The sequence below is a fragment of the Merops nubicus genome, unplaced genomic scaffold (genome assembly GCF_000691845.1).
Source record: "Merops nubicus isolate BGI_N331 unplaced genomic scaffold, ASM69184v1 scaffold19822, whole genome shotgun sequence".
Lineage (NCBI taxonomy): Eukaryota > Metazoa > Chordata > Aves > Coraciiformes > Meropidae > Merops > Merops nubicus.
Window position 1 is genome coordinate 21,388 of NW_008592167.1, and position 13,490 is coordinate 34,877.

At 37.1% G+C, this 13,490-nt stretch overlaps 1 protein-coding gene across 1 annotated transcript in view; it reads right to left on the reverse strand.

Annotated features, from left to right (window-relative positions):
• The window catches only part of LOC103767945 (coiled-coil domain-containing protein 171-like), a gene marked incomplete at both ends in the record, with an annotated part of 54,429 nt that overhangs the window by 20,724 nt on the left and 20,215 nt on the right, over positions 1 to 13,490 (reverse strand). Inside the window, 3 exons of the mRNA XM_008935078.1 lie at positions 929 to 1,067; positions 7,134 to 7,294; positions 8,637 to 8,729. Of these exons, the coding sequence (XP_008933326.1) occupies positions 929 to 1,067; positions 7,134 to 7,294; positions 8,637 to 8,729 (393 nt within the window). The remainder of the gene's footprint in view (positions 1 to 928; positions 1,068 to 7,133; positions 7,295 to 8,636; positions 8,730 to 13,490) is intronic.

Genomic DNA, 13,490 nt, shown 5'->3' on the forward strand with positions numbered 1-13,490 from the left:
ATATAAATATAAGAGTCTTCAGGAAAAATACAAAGCCATCCAAGGTGATAAAAATCTAGTCCCATAGGGGTCCACTAATACAACCTCTCAGAAAATGAGTATTTTTATTACCTGTTCAAGTCAGTCTTGTGGTTTGAAATCCTTCCAGTAAAGCAATTAAAACAACTGGCTCTATAATACAACAGTTCTTTTAACTGAGACAATCTATTCTGGTTTTTAACTTTCGATAATATTAATTTTGAGTACAACATTTAACATGGTTCCCATTACTAGAAACCTTGATCATGGACAGAATTTTGTCCAGAATTCTTGCTGGGTGTAACACACATTTTACTATGGAACGCAAAACAAACACAGAAACTCAAATCACAATGACAGCTAGCAAGCGCTCAAGGTTCCTCAGAAATTTTTCAGCTTGGAATTGTCTTTTATATTAATAAATAGCAATCACTACTGACTGTAGCTAGGGGAGACCGTTGCTTCTGTCTCTTCATATTCCTTTTGTGCCTGATAAAATCCAGGTTAGCTACACCAGCAAAGGCCTTTCAATACGTTAGCGTCTGCATGGAAGAAGCTGTGATTCTCACAGAAGGAAGAGGGAGGTTTGATTTGATATTTCTTCCTTTATTAGTTACCAGTCTGTCTGGCAAGTGAATAACACTAAGACAATGTATGGAATAACTCCAGCTGAACAGAAGACACCAGCGAGCCTGAAGATCCTCTGATGCAGTTCTCTTGCTCCTGCTCATTAATTAGCACAACTCCTGTCAGCTGTATTTACTCATGTTTACAAAACAAAGTAACATAAGTAAAATCACAGTAACACAACGGCCAAATCCCTCCACAGCTCAGCACAGAAAATGCAGATTAAGTTCACAGTATGTTTAAAAAACTCTCAACACTCAGCGCCACGGGCCTCTCATCTTACCTCTTCCAGTTCCTCCTGTAATTCTCTGCAGTTTTTTTCACTATTCCCTAGTCTCTCAGAGAGGTCTTTAATTATCTTCGTCTTTTCCTCAACCGCCTCATTCATTTTCTTGTTCGTGGAGAAACACTCTCTTTCTAATCTGGAAAGATTCAGTAATAGAATATTTTTATGAAAAATACTTTTGTCAGGTACACTATATGTTCTTGAATATAATCAATGGATATGGCACATAATATGTTCACTTATCTTATGGCTTCTGAAGTTGCAGATTTTTTTTTTAGCTGAAGAAACTTATATATTCCAGTTTGGGGCACCACAGGATAAGAAGGACACTGAGGTGCTGGAGCAGGTCCAGAGAAGGGCAGAGAAGCTGGCAAAGGGTCTGGGGAACAAGTCTTACAAGGAGTGGCTGAGGGAACTGGGGTTGTTTAACCTGGAGGAGAGGAGGCTGAACAGGAGGACCTTATCACTCTCTAAAACTACCTGAAAGGAGGTTGTAGTGAGGTGGGTGTTGGTCTATTCTCCCAGGTTACTAGCAATAGGACAGGAGAAAATGGGTTCAAGTTGCATCAAGGGAGGTTTTGACTGGATATTAGGAAGAATTTCTTTACTGCAAGAGTGGTGAGGCACTGGAACAGGATGCCCAGGGCGGTGGTGGAGTCACCATCCATGGGTTAAAAAAACATGTAGATGTGGCACTTGTGGACATGATTTAATGGTCATGATAGTGTTGGGTGATGGCTGGACTTGATCTTCGCGGTCTTTTCCAACCTTAATGATTCTATAATTCTACAAGAAAGGCTTTTCAGGAAGTGGTTATGTTCTTTTCTGTCACCAATGCTTGTGTTCGGCTGTTCATTTGGTCATTTAGATGTGGCCTCCAGGTTACATGTGAACAGAATTCATCATATTTGAATTAACTCTGTAGCTGTCTTCAGAAAGACCATATCACATCTTGCACAATCAAGCCTGATTTCAAGAACAAAGCCTGCTCCTAAAGTTTCCACATACTTGACTATATTCTCTTCAGAATTACATAACTTCACTTTTTCTGCCAGCAGACTGTGCCGAAAATTTCAAACAGTTTTGGTATGTATCATTTGTCCTGGTACTCAGGAAACTATATATAAAGAATATACATATTAAAAATATACATATAAAAGGCTCTCCCTCTATATATATATAAAAAAAAATACATATATAGCCTGGCATGGCTAAACAGACAATTAATGAGAAAACTACAAGGCAAAACAACAGCATATAGGAGACAGAAGAAGGGACAGGAATACAAGGAAGAATTTAGAAAGACTGCCTGAGTATGTATACACGGTGTTAGGAAAGCCAAAATCTCACCTAGAATTGATGCAAAGGATGGCAAAGATAACAAGAAGGGATTTTACCACTGCATTAAGGTAGGAAAGAATACATAGACCTGCTTCTACACAGACCAGGTGATTTATCAATTGTGGACACAGAAGGTCACCACAGTCAATGCCTTTTTTGCCTCAGGCCTGCCTGACAGGGTGTCCCAAACCTCTATGACCAGTATATGGGCTCAAGGAGAACAACTGCTATCAGGAGGTGAGGACTGAGTGTGGGATTACTTGTAAGAACTCAACACATAGAAACTGAAGAGGACAGTTTATCTACACCTAAAGGCCCTGACAAAGCTGGTCAGTGTCACAGCAAGGCTGCTTGTTATCGTCTTTGAAAGGTCACAGAGACTGGGTGAGGTCCCTAGCAAATGGAGAAAGGTAAATGTCACACCTATATTCAGAGAAAGGGAAACAGTACAAGCCAAGGAACTATAAAGAAGTTAGCTTCAATTCAGTCCCAGGAAGGTCCTGAAGTCAGTCCTCTTGGAACTAATTTCTGGGCTCACGAGAAGGAAAAAGGTGATTGAGAAGGATTTACCAAGGCTAAATCATGACTGGCCAACCCACTTATATTCCACGATAAAATGACCAGACCTCTGGACAAATGAGAGCAAGCAGATTAAATACAACTCAGCTTTAGCAAGGCTTTTGGCACTGTCTCAAGTTTTATACCCAAGTTAGAACTTCAGACAAGCTATATCAACTACAACACTGATAAAAATGGTTTGATGGTAAACCTCAGACAGTAGTGGCTGGCAACAAGTGGAATACTGTAGGCATCTCTATGTTTAACACCTTTATCCCCCACCCCGGGTTAGGCCAAGAGTGCAACCTCACCATGTGTGCAAAGAACAGTGAACTGGGTGGGCGTGGGTCATGACACAACACAACTGATGCACTCGAGGGAAGGGCTGCCAGCCCCTAGAACCTACACAGGGAGGAGGAATGGGACACCATGAACCTTTGGAGATTCAACAATAACATGTGTAAAGATCTGTAGTTAGGGAGCAGGAGCCCTCTGGAGTGGTATACCTGGTAACTGGCTGGCAAACAGCTATGCTTAAAAAGGACCTGGTAATCTTGGTAGACAGCAAGTTAGCCACAAATCAGCAGCATGGGCATACAAGTAGAGATAGCTAACAGCACCCTGGACTATATTACTAGTAGCATAGCCAGAAGACCAAAGCAAGTGACTAATCACCTTTTACTTGGTGCTCATTACAACATACCAAGGATAATGACCAGTCTTAAGCAAGTACTTTCCCTGTAATACAGCAAAAAAGTTGGAGTGAGCTCAGGGGAGGGTCACCAACACAGTACATATGAAGTACATAAAACACCTGGGGGAACTTGCTATGGAGAAGAGGCTGAATAAGAGATAACTTCAGCGCGTGTAACAGCCACCCTCCCAGTATCTAAAAGAAGGTTGTTAAGGAGATGGAACCAGTCACCTCACAGCAATGTATGGCTAGAGTACAAGAGACAACACTCACAAATTAAATCCAAAAAGGTTCAGACAAAGAGAAACTTTTTCCACCTTAATGCAAATCAAACAGTGGAACAGGTTCCCAGAGAAGCTGTGCCGTCTCTGTTCTTGGAGGTTTTCATGACCTAACTTGAAGAAGCCCTGAAAAACCTAATCTCACAGCTAATCCTGGTTTAAGCAGCAGGTTGGACTACAGATCTCCTGTGATCCCTTTCAACCTGACATAACTCTTTGACATAACTCTTAGTAGTGGAACACCCAGTTGACTCTCATTTCTTTGCCTCTTGTATCACTTCCGTCTCACTTGAATTGGAAGTAGCACAAAGGGCTCATAGTTATTCCAGATTCAAAACCTTCCAATCAATATTGTCACTTCCTGACTTTGGCTTATTTCTTACAGATCAACATAACTTTTCAGCTGAAGGACTACTTTATCGGTTCTCCAAATATGTATATCGTTCAGTTTCAGCCTGGTTGATTTCTTTTTGTTTTAGCTGTATATGGTCACTCATTCTTGAGGAAAGAATTTGCCTCCAAAGTTTCAGTCCTCCAAAATAACTTCTACTCCCACAACTCTCAGAAACACAGCAAAAGCAGTTCCAAATTATTCTATGTCATGCTCTCACTCTTCAGGAAAAATAAATTCACACAGAGACCCAAATCCCATGTCACTTCTGATTAACATAGTGCTACTGGGTTCAGAGCTAATTAATAAATTATGCAACCTAGAAAAGCCTGTTTGCTGGGTTTCAGTTATTACAACGATCTTTTTCTCAGAAAATAAATTTTCACAGCTTTGTATAGCTTTCAAGTTTGGTATCATTTATCCTACACCAAGTCCACCTAAAAAGATATACAAGTGTTCTAGCACAACAAATGAAAGTCTCCATGACTTTCCAGAGACTAAAGCTTAAAGACAAACTTGTAGAACTCCTCCAGAAAAGAAAAAATAAGTTGGGATGCCAAATCATTGCTTAAAAGAAAAAGCCAAGCTCTTGACATTGTCTGGAGTCCAAGGACCACAGCCTTCAAAGGTAAGTAGATCAAAGGCTCTTGTATTCTCTCTGAAGGGATCTGGTGAAAGCAATCACTGATATTCACTAATGTTACTGATATTTGTATGCTTCAAAGAATAAAAAAGGTGGAGGAAACAGACGAGGCAGAACATGCCCACCTCATGTAATTACCTCTAGGGAACTGAGTATTTTGATGTCCATCTGAGATAAAGCTTGACCTTCACTATCTATAGTTATGGACTTCTGCAAATTCAGGTGTCTGGGCTAACAAAATAATATTAATAGGCTGCTTCTGTTCCTTCAAGATCTATTAACAAAACCAGTAATTGTTTAACTGTGTTAAGTTTCACAGAAATTTTCACATTCTTTGAAATCCCAGGAAATAATTTGTTTTTAGAAAAGTCAGCAGAAGCTGCTGAAGCAACAGATGATTTCAAGCAGTGAAAAGTGCTGTTTGGATATTAAACAGAGTTTATTCCAATATCTAGTTAACACACAGAACAGATGCTCTAAGAAGGCACAACTTCTTTTTTGTTAAAAAAAAAAAAAAAAACACCCACAAATAGGGCAAACCTGCTTTCCTGGCAAAGGAGTGGTGAACAGAATTATCTAGTTTAGAGGAAAGGGGGAAGGTTTTTTAAGGTTCCTGGTGCATTTTAGTAACACAAGTATTTTCTTCTCTATAAGTACTAACATCAAAGTTCTTAATGCAACTGGTACCATAACTGTAAGAACTGTATTTTCTAGTCTTAGCCACAGCAAATACATATATTCATGTATTTCTTACAGCAATTCCAGACAAAGAAATATAGTCCCTAAGAGTTCTTTCCATTTTTCCAAAATGGGACTTTCAGAGACCAGAACAACCCTAAATATAAAAACCTTCACTTCCCAAATAAATAGCCTTGTATGTCAAGAACTAAGCTAAACATAAAACCCTGAAGTTCTCAAAGAAACAGCTTTTTCTATCTTTTTATCATCTGGATAAAAGATACTCACAAGGAGCAAAACCTTACCAAATGCAGCAATGTAATTCAATATTTAACCAGTATCCTTATGCTAGTCTGAAGAATCTAATACAGAAAAGTATCTCTTTAAGAGTCTCTCACAAACTTAGTTGCAAAATTACTGCTCAAGGATTTTCACCATTTTAACCAACATTACAAATTTAAGATTTAAAAAGCAGGTCATGTAGCAAAGGTTAAAAAGTTCTACCAGTTTGGAAAATTCCTAAACAAATGTTTAAGCTACTATCAAAAATGCTTCCGATTACCTTCCATTTTTATCTCTATTACCACCCTTTGAGTCTCAAAACATATTTATATGAATAATAGAATAATTCAGGCCTTAAAGACTCACATCTCTTCCACCAACTTAGTGGATTGTCATTTGGAGTTTCTAAGTGCTTAGAAAAAATAGAGTCATTGAAAGAGATCAAGTTCAACACCTAAAGGGGCAGTGGAGCTCCATATGGTAACAACTGGACAGCATCATTCTCTGTGAAGGTAGTACTTCCCTGAAGGCTGCTTCTTGAGATAAGTCTTTGGTCATCTGAGAAACTTAATATAATTCACAGAATGAAATGCTCTGACAAACTATGCCCATTAAGGAAACTTAAGTGTGGATACATGGCCACTCTGGGGGACTGGGATCTAGTGTGATGAAATCAACCAACCAAAATTGTTTTTAAAAAAATGCAGGTGAAGAACTCAAATTTTATGACTTTTCTGTAGGGCCACAAGAAATTTTCATGAGAGGATCTTGTACCGAAAATTATCATTGAACACAGACATCTAAGATAAAGCATCTCATAGCATAATGAAAATAAGAATTTATTAAAATAGAGATGAGTACTTGAGAGAAGAGTTGTACTGAAAGTTGAACAACCAAAGGTAGACTGATAAAAGCATTAAAATGACAAACATACTGGAAATCCTGAGAATCAAACAGTTTTTACTGGCACATAACTCCCAGTGTAAAGTACTAACACTTCCTTCAGGACATAATATGGTTGTGTGATGTGTGGTTTACATTTTTTGGTGCATGTGCAGCACTTAAATCTGCTATTGTATTTCTATAATTCATTTATGCAGAATTCATAACTTCATATTTATTTCACATCAAACAATACAATTAGAAACATCTGCATGGTTATTGATATAGACCTGTTATTAATGGAATGCCAGGCTCTGAATCTTGTCTTGGTCTGGCAAATTGCCTCAGACTGTGTTGTCTTCTAGTGACAGAAAATTACAAAGAACATAAACTATTAAGTGTTGCTCATGCTGTGTCCAGCCATTTTACAACTAATTTAAAAGGTAACTTACACTTTGAGTTTTTCCAAGCTCTCTTGGGCGTTGTGTTTTTCTCTCTCATATGCATTTTCTACCTCTTTGAACTCTTTCTTGATCATTTCTAAATCCAAAAGAGCTTCTGCTTGGCTGTCTTTTTCCGCCTGCAAAGCTCCTTCAAGGTCTCGAACTCTTAACTACCAAGTGATAAGAAAGCAATTGAAGCAAATGAGGAAAAAACTATCATGAACTTCATATACTGTTCTGTTCTGCTTTGCAGGTAACCATATTCCACTAATTCTATATAGAAAGCATTGTGCACATGTAAAAATGTATGAATACATACAGTTCAAAACAGAGACAAACAGATATGCTGGCCAAAAGCACCTCTTATTCTCCTTTAGTGGTGTCTGAATTTTTCCTTTTTCAGTTATTCCCAATGTTTTCCAGGGGAATTCTGTTTTTTAATCAGACCCCTGAACGTGCTGGATTAACAGTAAAGGCTACACTTCCACTCAGCAAAAAGCACACTTAAAGCTTGTTCATGAATATCAACAAGGAAGAAAACTCTACCACCCATTCACCCATAAAAGATAAGTCTCTTCACTCTAAGGAACATTACCCTCCCAGTTCCTTTGCATGTTGTAAAAGTCAAGAGAGGAAATGATGAAAACTAAATCTTTTGTTTCTGCTAGTTTAATCATCATTTTTTAAAAAAAATTAAGTGCCTGTACATGGAGAAGCTAAAGACAGTAAGAAAATAACTGACTGAACCACATCATATTTAGTTTCATTACTCAGAAGATACTAAAAAAAAAAAATCAAAAAATCCTTTTTTTCTTTCCCTTTAGTTTTTCAAAAGTCCAATGTGAAGGGCTTGTTAATTACCATGAAGTTACTAAGCAATTGTCATTTAGCTTTTTCTTACTGCTTTTTAAAATAAACCATGATTGCCTTACTGGGTCAAATACCATTTAATACAGTTTAATAATACAAAGATTTAATATTCAAGTACATAGACTACATTTTTTCATATAATCAATATTTACTGATAACTGCAGACATCATAACTCTGTTTGAAGCTGAGATGTACCCTAAATATTGCATTTGGAACTGCGGGGTCATGGATGCATTAAGCTTTCACTCATGGAGATGATGGAAGTGCACACTGCATCTCCAAACAGCTCCAAGTGCCCATTCAAAAGACACAGGGCAGGGTATTTAAAGAGTGGTATAGTGTTTAACTACTGTGAAACATTTCCTTCTCCCTCACTCTTTAAATGCCAGTGAGAATTCTCAAACTTAAAAATGTGACATTTTATTATTTATTCCAATGCCATTAACATTCCTGGAAGAGCAGGTATTTTTCTATTCTCTCCTTTTATATACTAGCTATTACGATATTGACAATTGTTGCAAAAAAAAAATACAGTGTTTTCACTGAAGCAAGTAAGTGGTCTCAACATTTTTGAAAGCTTGTATCTTACAACTTCAACTGTTTTACTGTAAACTTCTACAAAATGTTTAACAAAAAGTTACCTGGATGATCTCCGAATTGAATTTGGATTCCACGTGTGCTGCTCTCTCTGCTTCAATGTTTTCTTCCAGTTTCTTTATTCTCAGTGTAGCTGCCTAAAGTACATTTTGAAGAAATTTAAGTCCAGAGAGATGGTAAACATGACACAAAGACTGTTCCATTCATTCAGTGTATTAGGACTCCATACATCAACTTGATGTATCTGAGCTAACTGTATGTTGGAACTGTGAGAACTCATACCAAGAAATACATCTAAAAACAATTCTTACTTATCTGGGATATTAAATTAGTGGCACTATGTTATTGCAGCTTTTTGTTTTTACAACCGAGAAAACTGCAGCTGGAGTTAGAAAGTAGAAAGACCAGGTTAAATATTCTACCTATTCCCTTACCACTTGCTTTTTCACCAAGGTTGTCACCTGAGGCAACAGAATCACACCCTGTACGTTGCAAAATACAATGGGGTATCAACACAGTATCTACAATTCCAGTGGTGAGACAGATGAAGCACAGGGAAGACACAGAATTCCTAAAAAATGTTGGCTTTTGCACCTTATTTCCAATTAAGATGCCCAGAACAGATTGCTTTGCAGCCTAGACTAATCATAGTTTCTCTACAACAAAAATCTATAAACTCTGTAATATTTTAGAGCACTAATCTAATTTTTTTTCTTTATACTTCTGTGTTCCTAGACCTGTAATTATTCTTTTATGGTTTTGTCTGGCAACTATCTGGATGCACATGATCTCTTTGAACAAATATCCAGACTACTTTACCAGTTACTGCATTTCATTACACAGAAGAACACCTGTAAATACAGGCATAGTTTATGCAAAAAGGGATCATCTGAATCCAAGAGTTACCTCTTTTGTATCCATTCTTATAACATTTGGAAAAGCACAAAACTGCAGATGACTATGCTAAGAATCTTCTTGGAAATTTGGATTGCCTACAAAAATTTCAAGTAGTCGTCTATTTTTTTTCTACTCAACTATTTTTAAAAGTGGTCCAAGCTGAAAAAAAAATCTTCCAAGTTACAATAAACACAAAAGCAATTACCAGATACATATGTCCAGATAAAGGCCTGGACACAGAATTTCATCTGGAAAAATTTGTTTACCAAGAGCAGTAACTAAAGATCTGTTATAATGGAAATTCACATGCAATTTGAACTACACTGCTTTCTATCAATAAAATGTTTTCACTTTGACCGATAACTGCACTCATTGAAAAGAAATATTCATTCCAAAACGTCTCTTGGCTTTAAATTAAATCAGAGAGATCAAGAAAAAGGAATTAATATTAAAAAGTAATTTAACATACGCACATTTAAGGTTACATAAATACAATCAAAGTATTCGATTTTGGAAAAGTAAAACATAGCAGCATGCATGTAGGCTGCATCTTGATTCTAAACATTAGAAAGAAGGGAGAGAAACATTAGCAGATGTTCAAATAAGAGCTCTTGGCAATAAATTTAAACATTGTTTGTATAATCACACACATACAAAAGGAAAGTCTTTTGAAACGGATGTCCATGGAAGGCCTACTAAAGAGAAAAGCAGCAACTGCACAGAGCTTACCAAACCTACTCCACAGTAAGGTCTGTCAAAAGGCTTAAGCTTTGCCTCTTCCCAAGAGGTTTTGTCTGCTTAACATATTTAATAAGAAAAAAAAAAAATCCACAAATCCTGCACAAACACTCCCACTATACTTCCATACTGCTAAGATTATTCTCAAAAAGAGCTTGATTTAGACTCTTAACAGTATTATGCCTTCCAAACATCAGCTCCTACTCCCCTTTGCCCTTAGTGGGGAATTAACAAACTACCTCCTGCTTCAGTTTGGAAGGACTCCTAAGCATCCTCTGAGAGGTCAATATCTGTCAATAAGATAGTTTTACACAAGAATATTGACAGCTCAGTAAAAGTAGTAAGTGAACAATAAATATAACTGATGTGGAGTTAATTTCTTTGCTAATAACATTTTAAAAGTCAGCCTGAAAATTTTAAGGTTGAAGAAAAGAATAAAGGAAACAGTGAAGAGTGTACCTATCACAACATTTAGAGTAAGAAATGTAATTTTTAAAAAATAAAGATATAGAAACTTCACAAAGACTATTTCACTGTGTACCCTCAAGAGCAAAAATGCTTTTCTGTGTTTGGCTGGTTTGTTCAAGTGTCTATTCTCATAGCAAACACTGAAATGGAAGAAGAAAGAAAAAGTGATGCTGCAAGTAAAGTTAACTTACTTTAACAAGTAAGTGAAAGTCCTTACTTGTTAACTTAAGAATTCACAAGCTCTGTACTGCATTTGGCTTCTAAGTCTTACTTTATTTGCCACCTACCAAAGTAACACTAATCCTTCATCTCAGTCACTCTTTAGCTAGAACAAGAGACGCAAGGAACTATCAGAATGGTTTAATTATGCTCTTAGATGGAGCCTCCTAGAACTGTTAGATTTTATCAGTCCCAAGAAGGAAAATAAAGAACAGAAAGAATAAATAACAGCTTGAGTGAGGGCATCATCAAGAATGAAAAATCAGAGCAACCACATCCTCCCATACAGAGCACACAGGTATCAGTTCTTGGTAGTTCTTTAGAATGTAGTCTATCTCCTTGAGCCACACGATCGACACTTACTCCAAGGACAAGAAACATGGTCCAAAGCAAACACAAACTCCCAGAAACACAGAAACTTCAGTTCTAATCCTGGGAAAATGAGGGAAGAGAGGCATGAGTAAAAAGACAGCTGTGAGAAGTGCCAACATATCACTCTATTGAACTAAGAACAATTTCACTCAAAAAACAGACATATTTGCAGAAGGTTCATTTGGCAGAGTTGTCAAAAGCCAGTGAAAAATAACCCTGTAGTACTAGCATGCCTATAAAAAGAGAAGCACTGCAAAAACTAGTGTTTCAGCTACACACATTACTGATTTCTGAAATGTGAGAAACAGGCTCCTAATTACAAGCAGGACAGTGTGTCTAGCCTACTGTAAAACAATTTTGAGCCCTAGGCACCAACCAACGAAGAGTTAGATGTACCTGAGAGATATCCAATGGAAAGTGTTCAAAGATATTCAAGATAGTACACACAGGGACATCAAATTAGAAACTAGAAATCAAAGTATCTGTTTGGTAAGTATTATCTTACAAATCATATCACCATATAAAGGCATGAGAAAATTGACTTGTTCAAAACCGAGGTTTCTTCACAAGGTTAGTAATGTCAACAACCTGTTGCTGCTTTGAAGGCTCATCTTCTAGAGTTTTATTCTTTAAAGCTTTGCCCAATTACTAGTAGTTTGCTACAATTTTGATTTTTAAAACATTGTTTAAAATAGTTCACGGAGCCTTCAGTAAACAAAGACCTAGGGGAAAAAAAGGTATTTTTTTAAAGACAAGTCACTGTCAGGGGCCTGACAGGAACTGCCACTGATTTCTTGTATTGCTAGAAGCCAAAGATGGAGAACAAAATATATTCTCGAAAGTCTCAGAAGATTACTCAGGTAAACCTTAATCTTAGCTTACCAGTATAAGCAGCTGATTTACCTAGAAAAGATTCAGATGCTTTAAAGAGCTTGCAGAAAAATTACATATGTTAATTGAGGAAGTCATGTAGATGATGTTGGTGTCTGGTGGAGCAATGAATATTCTTTTTCCTGGGTTCTGTGTTTTGACTGATGAAGCTTATGGTTCACCAAACTTCTAGCAAATTTAAACAAAGTCAGATGTCAGAAAATCAGTGGAAAATCGGTGGGAAAACAAAAACTCCACAAGAGATATCTAGCCAGCCATTAGCACCAAAGCCTTGCTAAGCAATTCAGAGTTATTAAACATAAAGAAATTCAGATTTGCTTAGACTGCTCTAAGGAAAAGAATCTTGCAATCAACGTTTATCTAAGTGCACATCAGCCATAGAAATTGCACCTGGATTCCAAGCTGAGTCTGAGGTTTTATCTGTGAAGAACACAGGTGAAAAAAAAAAAAATAACCACTCTGTAGAAAATCTTGTCTGTTTTGCTAGTAAAGGTTCAAGGAAGCTCTACTGATAGTTCTTTGCACTTCCCTTCACAATGAGAATGATTCATTAAGCACTCTGAGAGGGAAAGAAAAATGTTAGGGATGAATCTATCCTATAACACCATAATAACAATTCCAAAAAGATAAATGGGATGAGGAGAGAAGTTTCATGTTCCTGTCTGACAGATACACTGGTACCAGAATCATGTTAGCCAGGCAAACCTCTTTGAATCAGACAAAAGGTGAGAATCAGTACCCTTACCAAACAACATGTGTGTGAAAACTTCACTTAATGCCTATCTAGAGAGAAGATCCATGAAAAAACATTACTGAGAAAGGTTGCAGTCTCTGAACTGGGAGTCAAACGACAACACTTTCTGATATAGCTTGGAAAACTTCTTGTCAGGTCCAAGGCACAGGGATTGACCTCAAGGATGGATCCAAAAAGTGGGTTCTCCAGTGATTACAAAAAGTTTGCTTATTCAACATTACAAACATTGGTTTATCAAGAAGATTAAGTCATTCGTTACTTCCATGTGCACCTAACAGAATATATGAAGGCAATCATCTTGAATATGATACCACACACAAACTCATGGAATCTCCAAAATTTCCTCAGATATTCAAGCTGAGTCGATTTCAGTTTTAATTTAAAGAACAAAGGTATCTGGGATCTATTTCCACGGTAGCATAGGCAGAATTGTGACTTTTGAGAAACAGTAAATAAAAATGACTAAGAAAACTTCTATGTCAGCATCAGAACTTGTGGGCAACCATGCTGTATGTTTTCTCTAATCCCTTAGGGTTTGGTCACTTTTTCCAGGGTCCTG